A 25,824-nucleotide genomic window follows, 5' to 3' on the forward strand; every position below is an offset into this window, starting at 1 on the left:
CAAGAAAATCAAAATTTGCAGAGGAAAAATATATTTAAACCTAATAATAATAATATTTAAATAGTAGTAATAAGAGAAATATTAAATTAATATGAAAACATGATAATTTGTATTAAATAAATAGATAAGTTTTAGAGTATTTATGTTTTACTTCTCTTTAATAAAGTATTTCTATTCAGTTAAGCAACCTTTATTTATACTATTTTCTGCAATTTCTCTTCTTTTTTCTTCCACTGCCTCTGCTTTTTTTTCTTTACCAGACGTATCCTTGAGGTTAATTATGTTGAATCTATAACAAATTTCATGTAACAAATTTAACCTGCACTTCTGAGGATGTTAATTTCATAATTTGACAATTAGTTATTTTTTTCGTACTTATTATATTTACGTTTAAATATATTTAATATGATAAGTTCAGATAAATATGAACAAGAAATCGACACATGATAACCACAAGTGAAATGTCTTACTCGGATGATGGACTAGTTTATAAAGTGATGCTTTAATTGGACTAAATTATACAATATTATTAGCTAATTTCTTTGTTTTTGTAAAGTTGAAAATGTTTTTCCTTTCCGGTGATGCAATTTGAGTAAAGTCGAAAATGCTGTAGAAAATGAAATAATTCTTAAAGAACCAGTTTGTTATATTAAGAGTTAAAAATTTAAAGTAACTAGATGTATTCATTCGTTCAGGCTGGGGTTGTTGAACAAACTGATTATTATATTATAGCAAAGATGGTATGAACTACAAAAAGTGGAGCAAGTTGCAAGAGTTGAATGTAGAAAGGTTACAAAAAACCTTAAAAAGGTTGAAAATGACCCTCCATCTTTATTTTTTTAAAATACGAATTAGTCACTTCAAGAGACAGGATGATATAGAAATGTTAACTATGATTGTCTCTTCTTACCCTCAGTTTCCCTAATAATCTCCAATAAAATACATCATTAGGTACTTGCGTGTTTGGGTAGTCTTTCTCTTCCACTGCTGATGATGTGAGGAGGAGCCAGTTACATTAGTTCTGATGCCACCATCATTACAACTACACAGATTTCCACACAATAATTTTCCCACCCACATTAACACAAGCCCAAACATCCATACAAAAATTATGCACCGGGCTAATTTCTTGTCACATTATCATATACAAAGCAACAAAAACAAGGATGCACCCACATTTTAACAACTACTATTTCTTGAGATAAGTGAAGGTTCGAGAAGCACACCAAGAAGACAGGGTTTTTATGATGCATGAGATTTATCATCTCACCCGTAGTGCTGCAGGGGCACCTGGTGAACAATTTGGGTTTGGAGATCGACACGTAGCACCAGGACCAACATTGTTTGAGAACCTTTGACGCATACGGTAGTCAGAGATTTTGTTCATGGCGAAAGGCCCAGCAGTCACACTATTTGATCCAGATAATGAGACTTCACCTGCACTAACTCTGGAACTTTGTAAGGGTTCTAATGTCTCAACCACATCGCTCATTAAGGGCCTCGCTTTGGGATTTTGACTTAAACAGTAATAAGCCAAGCTACACGCTTTTTGTGCAGCCCTCACTGAGTATTGATTCTCCAATCTAGGGTCAATTATCTGTAGCAGCTTTCTCTTGTCATTTAGCTTTGGCCTTGCCCAGTCTACCAAGCTCTGTTCCTTGCCAGGTCTGGTCTTGTCAACTGATTTCCTCCCCGTTAAGAGCTCCAAAAGAACAACACCAAAGCTATAGACATCACTCCTAGCCGTCAGGTGGCCTGAACATTTTCCAAATGCAAAATTTAGATGCGTCAATGCACGCTTAGACATGCACCCGTGAGAAGGAGAACAATGACAATAGCTCATTATATGCAACAATATAATGTAAAAATGCTTGCTTGCTTGCTTATTTCGAAAACATTAGGACACATAATGAGAAAATGGTCTTCAAATTATATTTAAAGGAAGGTATAGATCCTTTAGAATGAGTGGAAACAATTGGGATTGACCCCTAATGCGATGACAATAGCTTGATTCCAAAATAGCTATTTCATAAACCGTCTTTCTTGGTCCATTCAACAATTTTCACCTGGCTAATGCACGTTACAAAACACGTGAGTACAAAATTCTTTTATTCCAGTTCAAGTTTTTTAAAGCAATTGTAGTTTCCATTCTTTCTATCTAAAAATTGACCATATTTGAAAAACAAAGGTCATACCAGTCATTACATATTCAGGGGCAGCATAACCATATGTACCCATGACTCGAGTGGATACATGGGTTTCGTCACCTTGTGGTCCTGCTTTTGCTAGTCCAAAATCAGAAAGCTTTGCTGTATAATCCTATGGAGTCATTTGGTATCACAAGTGAAAAAAATAGTAATTCCTTTATTACAGCCATAAAATGCAACGGAGAGAGCGATAAATTAACTTTAAAATACCAGAAACTTACCGAGTCCAACAATATATTAGACGTTTTGAAGTCACGGTAGATAACCGGCCTTTCAGCATTGTGGAGAAATGCAAGTCCTTTTGCAGCTCCAAAAGCAATCATCATTCTTGTAGCCCATGATAAAGGGACAGTTGCCTCTGAAAGAATCAAGAAAGGTCATATCCACAAGTTGAAAAACACCCGGGAACAGAAGTCTGACCTTAACTTAGTATTACAACTGATAATGAACAAAAAATCAGAACACGTTATTGTTCATGATGATTTATCTAGTTACAAAGTGAATGAAATATACAGAAGCAGATCTGTAACAACGTTTCCAGGTTACTGCATTATAAGTGTACTGCACTCAGTGGCCTAGATTCTATTACGAAGTACTATAACACTTGTATAACAGCACAGAAATTAGGCTACTTTCAAATACTTCATTGATTTTCCAATCAACACCCATAACTTCTTCGCATCAGCAAAGCCAAATCCAATCCCAATAATGCATGTTACACTTTAAGGCCCGGTTTGGTTAAACTTCTAAGTAATCACTTACAAGGAAAAGAAAAAAGCAGATAAAACAAAATCAAACCCCTACCATGAGTTAAAATCTGCCTAACTTCTCCAAAAGCCAAGTTTGATTCATTTCGCTTTCTATTTTATTTCCCCTGAAAGTTCAGAAATCCATCCAAACATAACCTAATTAAATTACCCATTCGCTATGTATTCGTATTTACTTACCATAACTGTTTTACTCTTTAGTCAAAATACTAGAAAACTTTCTCCACTTAGATCCAAACCCATTCCCTTCCTAAACTAAGCAAGAACGAAAACAACAAATTTTCATTCCAAAAGCGTAAAACTGGCCGTACTTCGGAATAAGTGATTTTCCAAACTTCCTCGGAACATGAACTCGTACACAAGCAGCCTGTGATCATCTTCACAGCAGTACCCAATCAACTTCACCAGATTAGGATGCCTTAGCTGCCCCAAAAAATTCACCTCCGTCTGCAGACACACAAAAACACACAAATCACAAAATTAAACCAACAAATTAAACAAGTAAGTAAAAAAGAAGATGCAAAAAGCAAAACGCACAAGCCACTCTCGATGTCCTTGTAATCCTTCCTTGTTCAGAACCTTAACCGCTACAGGAAGCGATTTGAGTCCCACTCTGACGTTCTCATCAATGTAGCCTTTGTAAACGGTGCCGAACCCTCCCTCCCCGAGGATGTAGTCTCCGCGGAAGCTCTTCGTTATGGTCTCCAACTCGTAGAGCGTGAACGATATCACGTGCGTGTTGCTGCTACTGTTACCTCGCGGTGTCGAACAAGCTTCGCTCAGATCCGAAGCGCACTCACTCAGATTGTGCCTGTGACCGTGACCGTGACCGTGACCGTGCTTCTTCTCGCTACCGGCATTCTGACTCCTCGCACTGGCGCCCAAGGACGCCGCATGGTGAAGCTGCTGAACTGAAGCAACCAAAATACAAACAATGTGTGTGAGTGAGCGAGCGAGTTTCGGAGTTAACTCGGTGAAATTGAACTGAAGAGAATGCCGATTAGTAAATGATGTAACTAATTAATACGAAAATTGCGAGCCCTAGATCTGGAACCTTGGGCGTTGGAAACTACGGCAGATTCCTCTCTGGTTCCGCAGTTTCCCATTCATTCAAGTGGTGGAGCGGGGAAACGACGTCGTTGGAGCAATTGTTGTGGTGGTGGTTGCGGAGTAGCAGACGACGGCGCTGACGGTGGTGGTGGTGGTGTCCGGCAGGACCAGTTTTTCATGCTTCGCCTTCTCCCCCCGTTCTGTTTCTCTCGTAATTCTTTTCAGCTCACTCGCTCCCTCCTTAATGCCATATTTAATCGCTTTTTCTGATTTTGCTTTTCATCGTACTCCACTATTTATTTCTTTATCGCTTTGCTTTTTTGTTTTTCTTTTCTTTAATTCTAATATACTTTTTCAATTGCGTCTTTATAAATATTATTATTATTGCGTTTTAAATATACAATTAATGTTCACGCTCCTCTTCTCTGCAACATTTCTTTTCTTTTCTCTGTTATTATTAATGCATGCTCCCATTTCTATTGGTTATTTTACATTTTAAAAATGTTTTCAGAAATATTAAAATCTAATAATATTTCTCGTTACAGTATTGTTGGAAATGTTATTACCGGAAATTTAAAATAATATCTAAAATAATGTTACTATATAGTTTTTAATTCTTCTAAAATGTCTGAACATTTTACATTATTACGCAGATTATGCGAGTTAATCGAAAAAGAGTTGTTTCAGTTAGATTATGATTTCATGTTTAAATTCTAGATTTTAAGATTTGTTTTCGAAGGATAACTTTATCTTTCGTAATGATTATTATTGTTTTTTCGAAGAAGGCATGTTTAATACAAAATAATATTATCATGATAACAAATATTAATTTCCCATCCTACATTTTTACATTGCTGTGTCTACATTTATAATTAATAATGAATGGCTTACTTAATAAAATAGAGAATCCCGTATTAATTAATGATTACTCGAAATTAAAACAATTAAAAAAAAGGTATATGAATTAACAGCATCAAACTAAACTGTTAATAGAATAAATGCAGTGTATAGTGTTAACTAAGTATTATTAATAGTGGGTATTGCATTGCTTTCAAGTTAACCATTTTTAGTACTCAAGTCTTCGAAATTTGGTTAATGTGTCTAAACTCACATTTAGATTATATTGAGCTTGGTATTCATGAATCACGAGTTAGGTGGATACCATATTTTGATGAATTCATTTTATACTTAAAAAACTTGTCCTGTTTTTTAGGATTATTTTTCTTAGCTTTTTAAATCATTATATGCAATACTTACATAATTAAACTTTTCTTGATTCCATTGACCTTTCAAAACGTCATTATTGTTTACTCATTGCATATAACCTTTTTCTTTTTTTATGAATTATTTCTTCTCGCAATTACAAGCACACTTATCAGCACGTTAATGGGTACGTGACAAAAAAAAAAGGGTGCTGGTGAAACCTTATGTAAATTAAGTGTTCCTTATACTTAATTAGATTTGTTTAAAACTTAGTATAAGTATGCATGTTAAATTATTATTGCTTTCTTTATATATAAATCGCTTTGGTAAATACACGTGAGTATGTAAATGATTTTCATATATTTTTATTGATCTTAATACTTTGTTACTACATCATGATAAAAATAAGTCTAGATTTTACAACTTAACAATAAAGGAAATATTTGAATATTGATAAATGGATGCTATACACTAAACCTTAGTTACTTGATGATGTAAAAGAGGAAGAATATCAAGGATATCTTCATAATTGATTTGTACCATGATTATTTGTATATTATCATTGTGTAATTTTTGGAAATAGTTATAGATGATAATGAAATGTCTTTTACAGTTTAAAATTAGAAAATGTTAATGTATGTCTTTTTTTTATTATAATAATTGACGTTAAGATATGAAAAAATTAAATAAATAAAAAATATTTATTTAATATAAATGCAATTAAAAGAATTTTTATAGAAATTAATACAAAGAATTATGAGAAGGAGTAGTAGTAACTTAAGTGATCGATTATTTATTTGTTTTACTAAGTATAAGAAGTGGTTTAATTGAATGAGTTTAATGAATATTCTAAATTTTTATGCGATTTTGGGCAACACAGTAATAATAATAAATATAAGTTTGTATTTATTTTTATTTTATTTTATTTAAAATTAGTAATATTCGGTTTAGATGTTATGATTAGAACAGGGAATCACATTTTTTCAAAATTTTCTCATTTAAATTTTTATATATTTTTAAATATATATATATATATATATATATATAAGTTTTCTTGTATTTTTTTATATTATTTATATTAATTACTTCAATTATTATAGTTATTTTTATATTTAATAATAGTGTTTTATTGTTATTTTATCATATGGCCCTAAAGGATGGAGATATTATTTTGAATTTTACTATTATGTGTATTTATTTTAAGGATATAAAATAAAAATGAAAAATATTATTATTTTTAATTAAAAGTAATATTTTATATGTAAAATAATTAATTTATCATTTTTTAATTTTCTGTTCAAATTTCATCACTTATTATAATTTTTTTGACGAATAGAAATTTATAGACGATTATTGACTTGTGTCTTTATTTAGATTGTGTAAATAATTGTTATAATGAAAATTATTGGAATAAATCATTATTTTGTTTTGATAAGGTGTAAAATATGTATTGATTTTTTTTGGTGGTTAATTTTTAGTCGGAATCTTAGTTGATCACTTTTCAATTATAATTTTTATTCTTTTTCAAAACTAAAAGAAATTTTTTTATTCTCACAAATACAAATTGGTCATTTATACTTAAAAGATATATTGAAAAGTTGTTAAATTTATATTAGTAAATTAATTTGCATAATAATGTGAAAAAAATTTGTCAATTGCATTGCATATTTGTAAAGTAATTGTCAAATAAAAAACAATGGCAAATAGAAATACTATTCATGACCCTATTATTAAAACATAAACTACTATAAATTATCACATGCTTCAGTTTTATACGTCATTTATGCTTACATATAAAACTATTGCCATTTTTTTTTTTAAATCCATGACAATTTTTTTCACAAACAATTATTTTTTATTCATTTTAGTGAGGTTGGTTCAGAAACAGCGGTTGATGGTCAAGGTTTGGTAACTGAATTTTTTTAACACTTAATAAACCAATTCTAATGTGTTTAATTACTTTAATTTTTTAATATTGCTTTATTAATTTTGGATGCAATATGTTTAATGGTGTATTTTCCTTCCATTGTTTCCAAACCTATAACAATTTCTAAGTTAGTCAAAACATCACATTTTCTTGTTACTTTTTTCTAAAACACGAATTTCATTATCATAAATAATAATAATAATGAAAAGATACTTAGAAGATCATCAACAATATCATTGGACTCATAAGGATCTCCATTTTTTTTCTTACAACAATCTCCAATATCATAACTCTAAATTTGTAAACATTTAACTTACTAAAAATTTGTCCAAATATAACATATTTTGACGAATTATATCCGGTGAAAAATTGGAAGTAAGAAAATAATTAAAGATTAGTTGAAGTGTATGATGTAAAAGACATAAAACATGAGAATGATTATTCATTCAAACTTATTAAGTTCCAATCATTTTGTTTGTATTTTCTTTTTGTTGATCTATTTCAACAATTCTTACCAAACCAAAATATTTTTTTATTCATATTTTCGTTTAATATCATGTCACCATATATATAATTTTAAGTCAAAAAATATTTATGTAAGTAAAGAATTCTCTAAGCAATCACTCGCACTTTTGTAACACTTGGCCTTATAACTAGGCATCTACCAAATAAATAAATTAGCAAATAGATATATTTAAGTTGTGCATATCTCGCAATTAAGATAGATCAACATAAATACAAGATCCACGAATGTTAACTTTTTAAAATACATATAGAGATAAAAAAAATATATCAAACCAAATAAGAAGTCATCCAAATTTTTGTTTGACATATGTTTGTAGAAGAGTATTTTATTCTTTTAAGGCAAAATTCCATGATTAAAATTGAAAGAGACAAAATTATTTTATTTTAATAAAAACTAAAACTAAATTGAACAAAATATAGGAAATATAAGATTTGAATTAGACAAAAATAATAAAAGATACTAGGAAAAAATTAAACAAAAAAAATAACACAATCATAATCTCTAACCCATAATACTAATATCGACACATATCTCAATGATGTATTAATACGTAGATAATTTTTAAAATTTAAAAATTAAAAAAAAAATTGACATGTAACATGTATTATTAATTGACATTAACCATCATTTAAACATTATTAACCAAAAATAACTAAATTGTGACGAAAATTTAAATCTAATTAAACACAAAATAAAAATAAAAATAAAGACCAAATTTAAGAAACATAACAAAAATATACCAAAAGAGTGTTTAATCATATATTTTGTCACGCAATTAATTGAAAGATAAACATTAGTATAATTTTAAACACTCTTTTTAATGTTATTTATGATGGAAAATGCTAGAACAGTAAAAAAGAATACCGAATAATATGCATTAGGTGAAGTGTATCAGACTGAAAGTGTGCAGTTAGTTATTCCGTCACAACTCATCCCAAGAAACACTGTAACGTGCCTTTTAATGGCGTCTCCGTTGAAAAGCATGTGAAGTTTAAATCTACGCATTCCCCTTCAACTGTTTTTCTGCTTTCGCATCTATATATTTTTTCTTTTTCTCGTCATTCTCGTGTTGTCCACAGCCATTTGACAACGTATCCTTTCAAGGTACATTTAGGGTTTTGAATTTTTTATTGGTTAGAGATTTGAATGCTTTGATATAGGTCTTGATGTTGACTTGAATTAGGATTGCATTTTGAGGGGTTTCATCTTCCACGAGCAGATTCAGTTTACACAGATAACCTCAATTCCAAGGTATTTCAATTTTTGTCTTTCTTGTATTTTGAGTCATAATATCCCCAAGTGTTTTAAAGTTTTTTTTTTTTTTTCAAGTTCTAAATGAATAGGGAATGATCTGCTGACAAAGAAACTGAATATAGGAAAGTTATGGTCTTTTTTCGTTTGTTAGAAAATATCTATGTCAAAGAAATGATAATTGAAAAACCAAGAAACTAAACTGTGGCTCTTTTTTCTGAATAATAATTGAGCATGTCACTGGAGAGGACAACCCTGCAAGTTATGGTATATTTTCTCTCCAAAAACTCACTATACTCTCATAAGAAACAGAATTTAAAAGTTGATGCCCCAAAGATACTTTGTAGTTAGTATGTTATCAATAATAGGTATGTCATGAGTCATTGTTTATATTTTTAACTAAAGCTACGCATTTGCTTGACTGTAAGAAGGAAACACAATGAAGGCAGGACCTGGTAAAGGGAGAAAAGTGTGCTTGATAGTGACAGGTGTTGTTATTGCACTTGTACTGCTAATTGTGATACTAGCTTTGACTGTTTTCAAAGCCAAGCATCCTACTATCATTGTGGACTCAACGAAGCTAGAGGATTTTCACATGAGTTTGGATATAGCAAGGCTAAGGGTAGATTTGAATGTGACTCTGAGCACGGATGTCTCAGTGAAGAACCCAAACAAGGTTGGATTCAAGTATTCAGATAGCATCGCCCACCTCAATTACAGAGGACAGCTTATAGGTGAAGTTCCTATCCCTGCTGGAGACATTTCGTCCGGTGAGACCAAAGGATTCAACCTCACCCTCACCGTTATGGCTGACCGTTTGCTCTCCAATTCCCAACTTTTCTCTGATGTCACATCTGGTACATTGCCCCTAAATACTTTTGTGAGGATTTCTGGCAAAGTCAACATCTTAGGCTTTATCAAAGTCCATGTTGTTTCCTCCACGTCTTGTGATGTTGCAATTAATCTTTCTAATAGAACAGTTGGGAACCAAGAGTGCCAATACAAAACAAAACTTTGATTAACAGTTTTTAATTTGGGAGTGAAACTATACTCTAGATAAGTAGACCATGTTTATTGCTTAATGTTCATATTTCACTTTGTTTTATTCGTAATTGTGGTTGATCCTACTCGCCCCTTTCCCTCTCAAGCTACTTCTGGGAATTTATTTGGTACTAATTTTCCCATTTTGGTTACTTCATAATAATGCTTACTTTCAAGTTAACCTCCATATTTATGTTATTTGTAGTTTAATCATTAGGTGATTACAATTTCTTTCCTGTCATCTTTAATCTTAATATAAGGTGTTGGCAGTACCCTAATAGATTTGAAGGTCTATGATATAAATGGAAATCATGAAGTGCATTTTTTCCAACTGAAAGAGAGGTTAAGATGATGAGAGATAGAAATCTTTCTGATCCCAAACCAGTAGACGGGGCTTTATCTTTGGCTGTAGTAAGGTTGGCATCCGATGAACCTCCATCACAATGCATTGCCCATTTTTGGGACGAGAGAACCACAATCTTATATTGGTCCATTGGCTGCACAACAGATTGAATGTGAACTCATCAGAGAAAGAAAAATGATTGCAAGGGATAGGTGTAATTCATGAAAGTCTAAACCGTGTCTCCCTCTGTGTACTGATCATGCAAATGATTTGTACAATAGGGAGAATCACACTTCAAGATATTGACTTTTGCTGCTAATATGTATTTACTCAAGTTAGAATCAATGATGAGTCCTTTATACCTTCATGAATTTAAAAAGTTTTGGCATGTTTGTTGTTTTTCCTTCGTTTATTTTGATTCAATTTGTCTACCTCCTTATCTGATTCAATTTGCAAGCAGTTCTTGTGATGGTGAATTGGTTTCAGCATGTGTTTGGAGGAGATAGAGTCTCTCATAGGTTTTTGCAGCTGGATTGGTGGAAGGAACTGTGTTGATGGTTAGTGTAAGTGTAGGTGTGATGACTGGTGTAGTTGATGTTGGTTTTGTGGGGGAAAACTGTGGTAGGGGAGTTGTCTTTATCTTGTAGGCTCCGGCCGTAGACTTTGTTTGTACATGATTTATCCGGGTTAGGCACTTTGCTGCGCACGTAATCTTACATTTGTGTCCTATGTTCTGATGTTTTTTCAATATTTATTCAATAGGTCCCTTCCCATGTTCTCAGACTTTTGCTAGTAGCTATAGACTTGCGAATTCCTTTAAAGTCTATCGTATAATATCCCTCGTAAAGGCTTGATGCAATATAGCTCTCTTTCAAATTGTCCATATTCTGCTTGATTTGTTAATCTTGATTGATAATTTTTGCCCATATTTCAACAAAAGAAATCCCAACAATATGTGACGGCGACCATACCACCCCATCGATCATACAATGCAGGTTTCGCTAAAATTGTATTGGGTGATGAAATTTCGACGTTATAAGGATATCAATTTGATATCAATAATCACACAAACCATATAAGAATAGATTATATGAAATTGGGAGGAACATAACGATTTCGGAGGGAAAGTATCATTCAAGCTTGAACCATCATTTACAATACTCAATTGTGGTAAAATTGAATCAGACCAACTTGACAAAGAAATTAAAACTACAGAATAATTCATTGTAAAATAAACTAACGTCAAAAGTTTACTATACAATGTAGTTGCTAGATGTATCATCTTAGTCAGATTCAAAAAGCGTTCTGTAAAAAACATTTTCCCTGAACAAGTTATGCTGCAAAGTAGAGATACATCGCCAAAATGCAGTTGCGAATGAATTGTTATGTATTTGGTTTAAGTTTACATCTAGATGAATCAGGGTGGATTGAGTCCGAGACAGAATTCAAGCTTCCGGCACAACCTCGGATCAATGTTTCATACGTGGAGCCGCTGGCTTCTTAGGAGCACCATGTTGGGTGCAAAGGGGTCAAAAACACCACCGTCAGGAGTAGTTCAGGGGCTATATCAATACTACCATTACCAAATATCTTTTAAGCATTAAATTATCAAAGGTATTAATAAAAAAATAATTAGTTAAAAATTGTGTAAAAGTTAATATTATATATTTATAATTTTTTATTTAGAAGTGAAGCAGGGGCAGAAGTATCAAGACAGTACCCGCTCAATTACCGAAAACACAAAAGGGAGACTTCAAAGGATAAAAGGAAGTGAACAGGTGTGATCCATGTTCAGAAAAGTGTAAGAATCGAAACTTTGATTTAGAACAAACAAAATTTGTTGGCGAACCAAGAAAAGAATACAGCAAGAAATCACTTACCCTGTCAATTGGGTCTTAACTCCCCCAACCCCTCCAAAATATAAAATTCCTCTAATAGCAGGTCACTTTTCCTTTACTAATTAAATGTCTAGAGCTTCAGATATTCTATTTGCCTTTTCTTCTTTTACCATTTTTACCAAACTTTTTACCCTTGGTCGACTTGCTCTTGATATAAGAAGTCCTATTGGCTTTTTTCTGCCTTTCCTTTCGAATTTGATCCATATCTTTGATTTCTGAACGCACATGAGCATTGGGAACTGAATGCTGCTTCTTGCTGCCTTTAAAATTCCTGCGACCTCTTTGGTAAGATCCTGTATAACAAGAATTCATAGAGTTTCAAGTTTAGCTTTTATACTAAACAAAAATATCCTTCAACAATACATCATCTTTGACATTAGCAAACAACAGTTACAACACAACTATTTACTACAAAGTTGACAAACATGCACAAATGTGACATTCAAAGGTGAGATTAATGATTTTTGATGAACCAGATTAGTTTAAAGAAGAAAATAAAACAATCAAGACCAATGACGACTGCAGCCCAGAGATCCTGAAGCATTACACCAATACAGTATCCAAATTTCAAATGTTGTATAGGAACAGCTGACAAGTGTGTAAAACAAAGATAAAATCAATTTATGGCTGTGAAAATGATTTTCAATGTAATCTCAATATAGTATAACAAGACCAATTACGTACTTAATAAGCTTGATCCTTATTCCGATTGAATAGCAAAACAAAGTACATAACGTAAACAATGTTTTGGTTCGCATACAAGTTTATTCAATTTATATATTTCATAAAGTCTAGTAAACTTCAAATCAATAATTAAAATTTTCTCAAGACAAAAACAAATATGGGCATTTTACATGCAAATGCCCAGAAAATTCTTAATTCTGTAAATAAGAGAACTCATGCAGCTTTCTACAGTATTTATCTCTTGTATGATAAATAGTAGTTACTAGCATAACAGAGTTCATCATCAAACATAAAATAAAAAAGAAGCAAACTATGTACAGTACCTGCCAAACTTGTTGATTCATGAGAATCACCATCATTTGTCCCTCTAAGTGATATCTTACCGTGTGAGCGCTCTTTCCACTTCTTATACAAACCAGTCTTGGTGGCCTTTGTTTTTGCACCACTCTCTGTCTTTATCTACACTCAACGGAAATTTTATATTTATGCTCTAATTCTTCAAGGTAGGTGAATATAAGAACCTCATCTTGCAGAGTATCAATATAAACTATGGGGTTATAAATATTGTACCTTTCCGTTTGCAGCAACTCGGTCACCATTGTTTAACTTGATGTACTTTTTACTCCTCTGGTACCAAAAGGTTTACATGAGAAACATGACACGTTTTTCTAAAAACTTAAAAAAAATTTAAAAAATAACTGACTTCTTTATATCAATCACAACTTCAGTATTACCTTATCCCAGTGATACATAGATCTTTGTTTCTGAATGCCAGTACCATCATCTGCGACTAGATCAAGGACCGCAGAGTCCAATCTAAAAATATTGAGTATCATTAGAACCAAAACCAAACAAACAAAAACTAAAAACATTAGAAAGAATGGGATTGCATAAATAAGCTGAATCATACATGTTGAAAGTCACAACACAATATACAGGCAAAAAATTAAACAACAAAGCACAGACATAATGAACTAATGATTTAGAAATGGTTGGCAATAAAATTCCCCCAAATAGCATAATAAAGGGGACTGCTACCTATTTGAAGCAAAGTCGTCATTGGCTTTTACTGAAAGGCCAGCCTCCATATGCTGAAAATCATAGTAAGATTAGTAGCAAGATTTTTTGTTTCAGAACCATAACCACCACGAATATCATAGTATGATGAAGTATGTAATTCGGATAGAAACTTACTTGATTTTTTGGTATTGAACTTATATAGTGATCCTCATCCTTGAAACTTTGGGTCTTTCTCTTAGAACCACGTGCTGCTAAAACTCAAGTTAACAGAATCAGAAACTAGTCATCATATTTTTCTGACTTAACTCTTCTAGTCTTCTTTCACTCAAATCCTAATAAAGCATATCTAAGCAAAAGTAATCCATGAAATTTTCTATCAAATTTAACCTACAAATTCTTACAATAACACAGGAAAGACATTTGCTGGATGCAACAGGGAAAGAAAATTGCATATCAAAAACTATGGCAGAGCAGGCAGATTCCACAATTTTAAATCAATTCATACAAATATAGAGTATATTCTGGGGTGCCATGTGCCTTTTTAGTGAGATATACTTGGAAGAACGTAGTTATATAACCACCACAGAATATTTAGTATAAGTTCGAGTAGCCAACTACTTTGTTCCAAAGGCATAAGGCACTAGGGGGAAGTACATCCTGATGAAGATCATTCACTTTAAAAGTTGAAAAATACAATGACAAAACTCAAAGAATATTCAACAACAATATAAATGAAATACAACCTTTTTTCCCTTTCTCCATGGAAGGACTGATTTCTGATTCGATTTCCTCCTGCAAAGGGGATACATAGAAATGAATACATGAAAAAGAAAATCTACAATAAAATTAGCTAGATGGATTCCAATTAGTCAGCAGAATATGACAGGTATTTAAAAAAATAAAAAATAAAAGGAAGTTGAATTGTCCAATCCAAGCTTCAGCAGTAGCCACATACCTTTTCCTTGTTATCCTTAGACTTCTGTTGTTCATGGACCAAATTTATAATATTCTCATGAATGGCTCTTTTCCTTTTCATCACATCGCCCCATTCCTGCAATTATTGACCATCAATTTCAATAGGAAAAGTACAAAGACATCAATATAGACATGCACATCATAACACATTTCAAGGGGGCATTTTTGGTCGCATGCAACATAAACTTTGATATCATATATAACAGAACATGAATGAAACAATGATGGACATTCAATATTGTAAATGAGAACCCAATCAGGAATACAACATACCAAAATTTTAAAAAATAATAAGAACATGCCTGGACATTGGCATAGAACATCAAACAATAAGAATGTGATAGGAGATTGGGAAATTTACATCAAAGATAAATGCTGAAATAATGGCTATGACATTGTAACACAACACATAATAAGATGCATGTGAAGTAAAAAAAAAAAATCAGAGAGAAAAGAATCTTCAAACGTTTATGAACAGATATAATGTGAGTCTTACATAGTGCATATTTTTAGGTGTTTTATGTAAAAAGGCACCAAATCATGTATGCAATTATATTTAACTGGAAAATGTTATGTTGTACAAGAGAAGCGTTGATTTTAATCACTGGAAGGGGGCAACAACAACAATGTTACTCTACATACCAAATCAAACAATGAAATTATGGAATTAGACCAGAATAAGGAACTCTACATTAGACACAATGTGGGTAAGTATCTAAACTAAAGAATTAATTCACCTGTTGATGCTTTGATTTAGCTGCTTCTCCTTCAGCTTCCAAAATGGTTTGTTTTGGCCTGAAATTGATTTAGTAAAGCAATGTAACTGTAGAATCTACAGAAAGAATGCGGGTAGAAAGGACACCTGCTTAACATAATCTTACACTCACCTAAACTTTTTCAAATGCTCAGAAAATGCAAGTGCTGTTAACTCCCCCGTTTCCAACACCTTCATGAACATTGGATGCAGCCCTTCACGAGGTAAATCCTTTACTCTTCTGATGGACTCCTTGGCAGGTAAGGGTTTTGTTTTTGAATATAAACGAAATGCATTTTTACAGGTCCTCTGCAACAATTCCAGTTCTGCAGAAGTATCAATAACTTCCCTAATTCTGTCTGAAACAAGGTCAATAACTTTTTGTGGGAAGCGACCATAAATGGTTTCTTTATTTGCCATTGCCTGGTCACATCTAGACATTACTCCATCCATATCCTGCAAGAGCTCTTCTTCAGAGGGAGCAGGTTTGATGGGTTTGGAAAGAAACAAATGAAGATCCAAGAGGTAGGCCATATCCTCAGGAGTCACAAAAGAATATGCAGTACCAGTTCGACCAGCCCTTGCAGCCCTTCCAACACGATGGACAAATATTTTAGGCTTGGGAGGGAAGTCCCAATTGACAACATTATCAAGCAATGGAATGTCAATGCCACGAGCTGCCACGTCGGTGACAATCAACAACATGGTCTTTCTAGCCCTAAACTTGGATACATGGATTTTGCGAGCATCCTGATCCATGTCGCCATAACACACAGACGGCTCAATACCCTCTTGGCGAAACAAAACATTGAGAAACTCCACATGATGTTTGGTGGACACAAAAATCAATGTCTGCTCATCAGAGCCAATATGTTCCCTGATCAAGTACAGCAGGGCGGGGTACTTCTCCTCTTGCCTCAAGGTGAAGAAGGCGAGCTTCAAGTCAGGGCTGATCCTAGTCTCCAGGTCGAGACGAACGAGCTGAGGATCTCTCAAACCAGCCTTGGCAAATTCAGCAAGAGCACTGGGTAGTGTGGCACTGAAAAGCAAGGTCTGGCGATTCTCCCCGAGCTGAGAAAGAATCTTATGCAACTGCTCGGCAAAACCCATTCCAAACAAACAATCGGCCTCGTCGAAAACAACGTACTCGACGCTGCGCAAGGACATGTCATCAACCTCTGACAAATGGTGCATGAGCCTACCAGGAGTGGCAATTATAATGTCAGGACTCTGAGCCAACTCCTCAAACTGACTCTCCATGCTATCGCCGCCAACTAACAAACTCACACGAAGGTCTGCAAACAAAACCAAAATCAATATAAAAATAAAAATAAAAATCCATTCGAAAAGTTGCATCAAAGAAAAAAAGAAGCGAACCTGTGAAGTGGGCAAGCTCTTTGGTGAACTTCAGAGTCTGAAGGGCGAGGTCCCTAGTGGGGGACAGGATCAGGGCTCTGACTCCAGACTGAGGAACGTGCTGGTTGAGGCGGTGAATCATGGGGACAAGAAACGCGGCCGTTTTGCCGGAGCCGGTGCGAGCCATGGCAACGACGTCGGAGCCAGAGAGGATGAGGGGCATGGTCTTGCGCTGAATGGGAGTGGGTACTTTGTACCCTTTGCGCTTGATTCCCTTGAACACATTCGGACTCAGACCCAGTGACTCAAAGCCCCCAGATTTTGCGTTCTTCTTCTTCTTCATCGCCGCACTTCGTTCGCCTCCCATCTTTCCCCTTCGGAACACCGCACTCTTTCCGTTCTCTCCTCTTCCTTCCAACAATTAGGGTTTTATTCACTGCTATATAATACAGGAAAATGTTTAGCTTCGGCAATTACAAATGCATTCACCTAAGTTTTCTGGATCGATGACGAGCTCAAGTCATCAACGCGAGCAGACTGATTAACAGTGATGGCGTTTTCAGAGAATAGATCCTTCTGGGGGATTTGGGATTTCTTCGGAGTGATATTGATTAGGGCTTTGGTTTCTCACAAGCATTTTCAAGTTGCAGAGGGATTGGGATTTTCGTTTTGGCTGAAGGCATTTTGGGCAACGTGTTGTGTTAATTTTTTAGGGTAAAATTTTCAATTTTTGACAAATTTTTTATTTTTTGTTTTTTTTTAACACGATTTAAATTATGAATAAGGTTACAAAGTGATTGATATATGTTACTTCCTGATTTTCTTTAAACTTTTTAATTTATTTTTTATATGTTTAATTTTTTTTAAAATATTTATATGTGAATTCAACTGTATGTCAATGTTTTATATTTAAGTTGGTCTTTGTATCGATAATATGAATTATTATCCAAATTTAAAACTAAATTTAATTTTTATATTAAAATTTACATTTTTTTATTAAATATTTTTATTTAATATATTAAAATTTATTATATAAAAATTAAATTTAATCTTATTTTTGATAAGGATAAAATTGCTTAATTTTAAACAAAATTGTTTAATTTTAAATAAAATTGGAACTAAATTAAATAAAAATAATAAATATAGAAATAAAATAGGATATAAAACATTGACTCTCACATGTAATTGTGGTACATTGTTGGGTTGACATATATACATTCAAAAAAAAAGTTAACAAATTAAAAAGAAAATACAAAATACATGTATCAGTTACTGTTTATAGTCATTAATTATTTAGACTATTTTATCAAAAAAATGACCAAATTAAACAAGACAAAAATTTTGATTTATTTGAACAGAAAAACAAAATTACGACTGATTTGACAAAATTTAATAAAAATTGAGACTAAAAAATTATTTTAATTTTTTTTAATTAAATTCGTTCTCAGTATATTATATTAAAAAGTGTTTTAAAATAATAATTAGACATAGCTTCCGTCAATAATAAAATATTTTAATATACTTTACTATTATTAAAATTTGTGATAAACTGTGAAAAATATTTATTTAATCAAGTTAACTCAAAATTTTATAATTTAAAATAAAATTAACTATATTATTATTTAATAAAATCAATTTTAATTATATTTTCTATTATCTGTAAAACGTTGGTTAATACTACTAATTCTAATATTCAACAAATGAACATTTTAAATATGTTCTTAGAACAAAAAAAGGGGTCTGTAGTCATTAAATAAAAAATAACACTCATGTTAGAGAAGAGTTTTTTTAAATTGAAATTAATGATATGGACCAAATGAAACAATGCTTTATTGTATGCGAGTAATTGTTCTAATATTAAATAAATAAAATAAGAGTAATTTTCGTTTTACCTGCAATATTTGTTGATGACGAGGAATCAGTACAACATGTTTATAATTTGGCAACATGAAAATATTAGGACTATAATAACTTCTCACATTTGTATTTACAAAATTATTTCAAGAACGTAGACTTTTTAACTCGTTTGGTTAGGACATTTTTTACCAAACTTTATGTCAAATATTCATGTCGAAAGGTAATAGCTTTTTTCTTTTTTTTTTATTGTTATGAGATCCTACAGATAAAGAAAAATAATGAGTGAAATATAAAGTATAAGAACAGGTATTAATTGAAGTTAGACTCCATATAATAGTGTGCTCTTTTTTAGGCTTATAAACTATTGTTTTTAAGGTAAATGATATAATAATATACTAATAATCATTCAAATAATTATTATAATTAATATTACATTAAAGATATAAAAAAATATATTACGGAGTTTTTTATATATTTTAAGATTAAATATATTTTTAATCCTTAAAATATAACGCAAAATTAAATTTATGTTCAAAACTTGATTAGTGTTTTGTTCTAAATTTTAAAAATGAACGAATATCCTCCTCACTAACTACGATAAGGATTCGTTGATGTGATTAATGATATTGTATGTCCATGTTCTCACATGTATTCACTAATGGTTAGAAACATCACCATATATGGTTATAATTGTTTTGATGATCACCATCATGTACGGCGTATATAAAATGTACTATTATATATAAACATTTTTATTTATTTTATTTATTTATGAAAACATATAATGATAGTTCATTACAAGAATGTAAGGAAATAACATGGATCAAAAGCAGACACAAGGAAGTCAAAGTCGACACTATAATTATTGATCTAACGTAAAAATGGAACAACGAAGAAATGTTTAAAAACTAAGTCCTCTTAATATTTGATTAAATATGGACTTCACTTCGGTCGGAACTAACATAAGCTAGACCAACACTACTATATTGAACTATAAAGTAAAATAATTTATTTTAATATATTCTTATTTTAAAATATAACTTATATATATAATTATAATAAATTTAAAATTCTTTTAATTTTTTTATTTTTCAAAAAAAAATTATATTAACTACATTTACAAATATTTAATAAATATTTTTAAAATGTATTAATGTATTGCTAAATTTATTTGATTACCTCAAATAAGTTAATTACAAATTTTTCGCTCATTTTTTTTAAATTCAAACCATCTCACCTATAATTTCTTTTTATTCTTTTCTTTATTTCAATGAATCCAAGAAACTATATTAAAGTTGTCACTAGGCATGTCAAAGCAAGCCAGGTCTGCCAGCCCGTCAAGTAAAAGGTAGGCCGGGTTGGAGTTTTCAACCAGCTGTGGTCCGGCCCGCCTAACTCGCCAAAGTGGCGGGCCATTCTACCTTGACCTGTCAACCTGCCCTGCCTATGGCCCGCCAAAAGCAGATCGGGTCGGGCTGGCCCATTACAACAAAATTGGTTGAATTTTGTAACCTACCATGTCCCAAGACAGGCCAACTCGCAATTTTTTTTTATTTTCTTTTAAGTTTTTTTTAATTTTTGTTTATAAATGTTTTTTATATATAAATTTGTTTATATAATATAAAAAATTATTTATATTATTATTTTTAATTTTTAAATTTAAAAAGAATGGGTTGGCAAGCCAAGGCGGGCTGGCCCGCCTTTGGCCCACCACTTTGGCGGGTTGGAAACTCCAATCTAGCCCGCCCTTTGCTTGGCGGGCTGGTTGGCTGGCCCGACGGGCCTGACCAACTTTGATAGGCCTAATGACAAATGAAAAAATAGGAATGAGAGGAGTAGAGTCTATGCATCTAATGTTCAATTTTTTTTAATAAAACAGGTTGCAGGCTAACCCGACTTGACCCGTAGGTTGGCTCAACAGGTTTGCGGGTTTAGCAGGTTAGGTTGGATCAGGTTCACAAGCTAAAAACATTATTCCAACCCATTTCCTTTTTGCGGGCTGGCCCATCGGGCCTAATCCATTTTTCCATTCCTACACTCACCTCCATTGCGAAGGTCACATTGACCACTGAAAAAAAAAACAAACTATTGGTGTACATCTTTTTGTGATGTGGGAGGTAGTCTCGGTACACCACTTGTTAGCAAAAATATAGCTACACATTTATATTTATGATGGATAGACCTGGTAGTTTGTTGGAAAAGGTATCCATGAAATTGAATTGTTGTTTCTCTTGCCGCTGTCATACACATTAACAAAACCATGGCTCCAAGTTCCTCCGACTTTGTCTTTCTTCCTTTATCACAGAGAGACACCAATGTTTGTCTCCTCTTCTTCAGTTATGTCTCTTAATATAACAATGGTTGAATTAATTTAGCATACTATCAAACAATGTTGTATCTTGTTTTCCATTATCTATGAACAACAAAAATCCCATCCAACTGCCATATCAGAGTATTGTGGAAGATGAACTAATTTATTTATGATTATGTTACAAACAAGAGGTTGGACTTCTTCTTATTTGATAAGATGCTTTACACATATTTTATTTTTATTAATTTAGCATTAGTGAATTGTGTATTCATGATATTTAATGAATTGTATCTTAAACTAATTCAGAAATTTACCAAACACATGTATCACTTACATATATAATGATTGTTTTTAATAGATATTAAACAGGAACAAGTTTTAAATTGGAGTGAGTGTCACAAAATCATAAGTGAAATTACTCGAGGAATTGTATATTTACGTGAACATTCCCGACTTAAAGTTATTCATCGTGATCTTAAACTTAGTAATTTACAACTAGACGAAAATATGAATCCCAAAATTTCAGATTTTGGACTTGTTAGAATTGTTGAAATAGATCAAGAAGAGGAAAGTACAAATAGAATTATTGGAACATAGTACGTTTTTTATTCTATTTCACACATTAATCATCCTTTGCATAATATTTTTGAGATTTGTTTGATTTTTTGTTGATTATGTAGTGATTACATGTCTCCAGAGTATGCTATGTTTGAACAATTTTTTGAGAAATATGATGTTTACAGTTTTGGTGTTATGATTCTCGAGATTATTAGTGGAAAAAAGAATATAGGTTCACATGAATCACATCATGTTGCTAACGGTCTTCTAAATTTTGTGAGTGCTAAAATTTTGCTATTTATCTTACTTAATTATTTTTCATGGATAATGTATAAATAAAACAATTATTATAAACGTGAGAGTGTAATTACACATGCAAGTATAGAAATGTGTTATAGGTTTGGGACATTTGAGGGATCAAACAACATTGAACACATTGGATCCAAAATTAAAAGAAAATTATTCTAACATTGAAGTCATGAGATGCGTTCAAATTGGTCTATTGTGTGTTCAAGAAAATCCAAATGCTAGACATACAATGGTAAAAATTGTCTCATATCTTAGTAGTCACACAATTTAGTTGCCATCTCCACAAGAACCGACATTTTTGGCAAACCATAAAATAAATCCAATTGTTGTATATGAATCGCGAAGACAACAACAATTCTATATTATCTTCTACTAATGTCATATCTATAAGTGAATTTTATGTTCACTTTTTTATATACTATTTATTTATGTTAACATATGTCACATAGTTTAACATATAGTTTAAATCATGAAGTTTGTTTTGTCATGTGTTTTCTTAGATAGTGTAAGACTTTTTTACTTAACTTAGAATACTTCAACTTTATGTCTTTAGTGTTCGTAACTTTCTTTATTAGTTTGATTTATGTTGACATATGACATGTTTTATGTTTTATTATTGGTTAAATTACTCTTTTGATCTCTCTATTTGTCATGAAATTTCAGTTTGATTCTCAAGTTTTTCGTTGTCTCAATTTAGTCCTCATTTTCTTAAAAATGACTCAATTTGGTCATCACCGTTAACTTTGATCATACGGTGTTAAAGTCAACGACACGTATCAATTTTTGATTTTTTTGAATTTTTTTAATATTTTTTTTGAATTTTTTATTTTTGGCACGTGTCACAGTTGTGTCACGTGTCAAAATGACTTAATTTGGTCCATATATTTATTTTTAGTTTCAATTTAGTCTCAATTTTTGTAAAAATGAAGTAATATTGTCTCTCCTTAGATTGACACTCAATTTAATCTTTGTATACAACTTATGATGATATTCTTAATATTCTTAATAAAATTGACGTTTTTATTAAATATTTGTAAAAAAATTTAAATAAGTTTTTTTTTTAGTTTTATTATTAAACTTAAACCCCAAACTTAATTTCAAAAATTAACAATTTTGTCATCATATATAAAGGTATCAAGTGTATCATATTATACAAACTTAGTGAAGATTAAAAATCAAATCACTTGTCACACATAAGTTTAGGAACTAAATTTCAAGTTTAAAACAAAACCAAAGTCTAATGTTTTGTGTAGAATTTAAAATTAATTTAAAATATCTATAGAAATATTTAATAAAAACGTTAATTTTAGTAAGAATATCACCATAAAATTTATAAAAAAGTAAATTTAGTGTCAATTTAAAGAAGGACAATATTACTTCATTTTTACAAAAATGGGACTAAATTGAAACTAAAAATAAATATAGGGACCAAATTGAGTCACTTTGACACATGATACAACTATGAAGTGACACGTGTCAAAAAAAATTTAAAATTTAAAAAATATATTAAAAAAATATAAAAAAATCATAAAAAACTAAAAATTGACACGTGACGTTGATTTTAACACCGTCTGGTCAAAGTTAACGGTGAATATCAAATTGAGTCATTTTTAAAAAAATGATGATTAAATTGAGACAACGAAAAACTTGAAGACCAAACTGAAATTTCATGACAAATAAAGGGACAAAAAAATAATTTTAACCTTTATTATTTAAGTGATAAAACTCGCAGTATTTAAAAAGAATATAAATATAGAAAACTTATAACAAGTAGTTTATTTTTGTTTCAATTTTTAAAATATCACGTTAAAAATTGGTGACTAATTTGATACAAAATAAATTGAATTTGGACTGCAAAACAAAAACAAAACATTCTGATTGATGAAGTAATGGATAGAATCAAAGGCTAATTGTACTTTTGATCTACTAGATTTGTTTAAAAGCAGGTGATCATAACGTAAATGCGTAATAGAATGTCATCGTAAAAGATATTATTTTTTCTTTCGATTGCCAACACTCGTCTTTATCTTATTCAACAAAGGAAGACAGTTTTTCTATTAGTGCATTTATTTTCCAATTGCAAATATGTCTAGCATGAAGCTCTGTAAGATATGCATTCATATGTTCCTAATATGTTGTAGAAAAAATAATAATGAAATTAGGGTTTCGTAGAAAATTTGAAAATGGAATATGAAACTTTTTATGATGGTTGTAGCATAATTGACATAAAAAGTAAAATTACAAATTACAAATTTTTATTTCATAGTTAACTTAACTAAATTCTTTAAAAAAATGAAATTTATATATTTTATTTTAACTTTATTTCTAAATATTATGGGGTTACTGAAATGAAAGAATATTGTCCTACAATTCTATACATCGGTATTGTAGATGTTGTGTTTATACAAACACAATATAGTACAATTATAATTTTTGTAATAAAATCATCATTAAATAGAATAAATAATATAAAAAATAAAAAATAATAATGATTGTACATGCACAAATAAAATATAAAAAATATTGAAGTAATATTATCAATATAATATCTCTAATATTAATTTTAATAATTAAAATTACTACTTTTACCGGCACCTGGAAGCTTCTGGTGGGAAATACAGGAGTTTGAACTTTCTTTCTTCTTGGCATGAGAAGCATTACATTTTGAGTTGAACACGGCAGTGAAAAATAAATGCAAACAAAGTCATTGAAGTAGGTGAGTCAATCATTCGTGGATATTTCCCTGTATTTAATGCATTTGTAATGTTAGTTTTGATAGCAATTTCGAGGAAAAATTCATGGGCAACAAGTATATAAATGAGAACTAAATTTAATTCATATAAGAAATTAACAGAAAGAATGATAAAACCATAAAATAACTTTAAAAATATAATAATACTGACATTTATTAATACTGAATCGATATTTAAAATTCAATTTTATTTTCGGACAAAAAGTTGCTAAGGCCATTAAGGTGTATGTAATATTAACCGATAAAAACACACAAAAATGGAGTCTGGCATTAGATTTTAATTCTTTTAGCTTTAAAATTATTTTTTTATTAATTTGAAATTGATTTTGACATTTTAAGTCTCTATAATTTAAAAATATTTGTTTTATTTTTTTATTTAAATTACGTCGAAAGTTTTGTTTATACAAATAATAACTAATGATTACATGTTGATGAAATAACACATTTCTTATATTTTCATCATAAGTACATCTACATATCTGTTACACTTTTTTTTTTCAAACAATTTAGTGTGTACTATTTAAGTAGTGGAAATGAAGTAGAAAAATCAATTTAAAATTTAAATCACTAAAATTAAACTTAACTCAATTGAAAAAAACAATATTTATTTTATCAGAAATTGTGCAAGGTCCTTTGTATTTATGTTCTCAGTCCGTGTTTGGTTTTGGATAGGTGGAATCTTGATGAGGATTAAGTTTGGAAATGTAATTTGACACTCAAATAAATTAATATTTTATTATAATATAATATTTTATTGAGAAAAATAAGTATTAAATGGGAGTTATTCGTGAACAATCAGCATAATTTTTTTCATTCAATTTTAAATTTGATTTTTTGACAAATATTTTATTAATAAAATTGACAAAGTTATTAAATAAAATGATTTTTTACTTTTTTTAATGAAAGTTACATAAATAAAGTAGTAAAATAATAAAGTTTGATTTTTTTTTTTTTTACCAAAAAATGAAATTTTGTAAAACTATCATTTCCCATTAAATTTATACATAAAATGGAATGCAGGGCAATTAAAGATGG

The 25,824-nt window shown here is 30.9% G+C and overlaps 3 protein-coding genes across 5 annotated transcripts; 1 reads left to right on the forward strand and 2 right to left on the reverse strand.

Moving 5' to 3' along the window:
• Nucleotides 1-802: 802 nt before the first annotated feature.
• Nucleotides 803-4,296, reverse strand: LOC114185063 (probable serine/threonine-protein kinase PBL8). Its single transcript, XM_028072559.1, has 6 exons — nt 4,029-4,296; nt 3,512-3,885; nt 3,286-3,421; nt 2,429-2,565; nt 2,196-2,319; nt 803-1,755 (listed from the first exon to the last, which is right to left on the reverse strand). Exons 1-6 carry the CDS (start codon nt 4,078-4,080, stop codon nt 1,262-1,264), a joined length of 1,317 nt encoding a protein of 438 aa, XP_027928360.1. The 5' UTR covers nt 4,081-4,296; the 3' UTR covers nt 803-1,261.
• Nucleotides 4,297-8,561: 4,265 nt separating this feature from the next.
• LOC114185065 lies at nt 8,562-10,159 on the forward strand. Of its 2 annotated transcripts, none has more exons than XM_028072562.1 (3): nt 8,562-8,784; nt 8,864-8,931; nt 9,360-10,159. In XM_028072562.1, the coding sequence occupies exon 3, from the start codon at nt 9,371-9,373 to the stop codon at nt 9,947-9,949; it is 579 nt and encodes a 192-aa protein (XP_027928363.1). In that variant the 5' UTR covers nt 8,562-8,784; nt 8,864-8,931; nt 9,360-9,370; the 3' UTR covers nt 9,950-10,159. The 2 variants fall into 2 exon arrangements, with proteins under 2 accessions (XP_027928363.1, XP_027928362.1); XM_028072561.1 differs by having other exon boundaries at nt 8,565-8,784; nt 9,363-10,159.
• Nucleotides 10,160-12,076: 1,917 nt separating this feature from the next.
• Nucleotides 12,077-17,691, reverse strand: LOC114184935 (putative DEAD-box ATP-dependent RNA helicase 29). Of its 2 annotated transcripts, none has more exons than XM_028072350.1 (11): nt 17,024-17,691; nt 15,780-16,941; nt 15,630-15,687; nt 14,873-14,968; nt 14,661-14,709; nt 14,092-14,165; nt 13,936-13,988; nt 13,632-13,713; nt 13,468-13,524; nt 13,221-13,356; nt 12,077-12,506 (listed from the first exon to the last, which is right to left on the reverse strand). In XM_028072350.1, exons 1-11 carry the CDS (start codon nt 17,367-17,369, stop codon nt 12,301-12,303), a joined length of 2,319 nt encoding a protein of 772 aa, XP_027928151.1. In that variant the 5' UTR covers nt 17,370-17,691; the 3' UTR covers nt 12,077-12,300. The 2 variants fall into 2 exon arrangements, with proteins under 2 accessions (XP_027928151.1, XP_027928150.1); XM_028072349.1 differs by having other exon boundaries at nt 14,092-14,168.
• Between the last annotated feature and the right edge of the window lie 8,133 nt (nt 17,692-25,824).

Source organism: Vigna unguiculata, chromosome 5 (genome assembly GCF_004118075.2).
Source record: "Vigna unguiculata cultivar IT97K-499-35 chromosome 5, ASM411807v1, whole genome shotgun sequence".
Lineage (NCBI taxonomy): Eukaryota > Viridiplantae > Streptophyta > Magnoliopsida > Fabales > Fabaceae > Vigna > Vigna unguiculata.

Excerpts from the sequence above, each read along its gene's own strand:
- LOC114185063 (XM_028072559.1), bottom strand. The coding sequence starts at position 4,080 with ATGGGAAACTGCGGAACCAGAGAGGAATCTGCCGTAGTTTCCAACGCC. Across the intron at positions 2,566-3,285 it reads GGAAAATCACTTATTCCGAA|AGGCAACTGTCCCTTTATCA; the intron begins GTACGGCCAGTT and ends TGATTCTTTCAG. Across the intron at positions 1,756-2,195 it reads CCCTGAATATGTAATGACTG|GCCACCTGACGGCTAGGAGT; the intron begins GTATGACCTTTG and ends GAAAATGTTCAG.
- LOC114185065 (XM_028072562.1), top strand. The coding sequence starts at position 9,371 with ATGAAGGCAGGACCTGGTAAAGGGAGAAAAGTGTGCTTGATAGTGACA.
- LOC114184935 (XM_028072349.1), bottom strand. The coding sequence starts at position 17,369 with ATGGGAGGCGAACGAAGTGCGGCGATGAAGAAGAAGAAGAACGCAAAA. Across the intron at positions 16,942-17,023 it reads AGAGCTTGCCCACTTCACAG|ACCTTCGTGTGAGTTTGTTA; the intron begins GTTCGCTTCTTT and ends TTTTGTTTGCAG. Across the intron at positions 14,710-14,872 it reads CTAAGGATAACAAGGAAAAG|GAGGAAATCGAATCAGAAAT; the intron begins GTATGTGGCTAC and ends TCCCCTTTGCAG.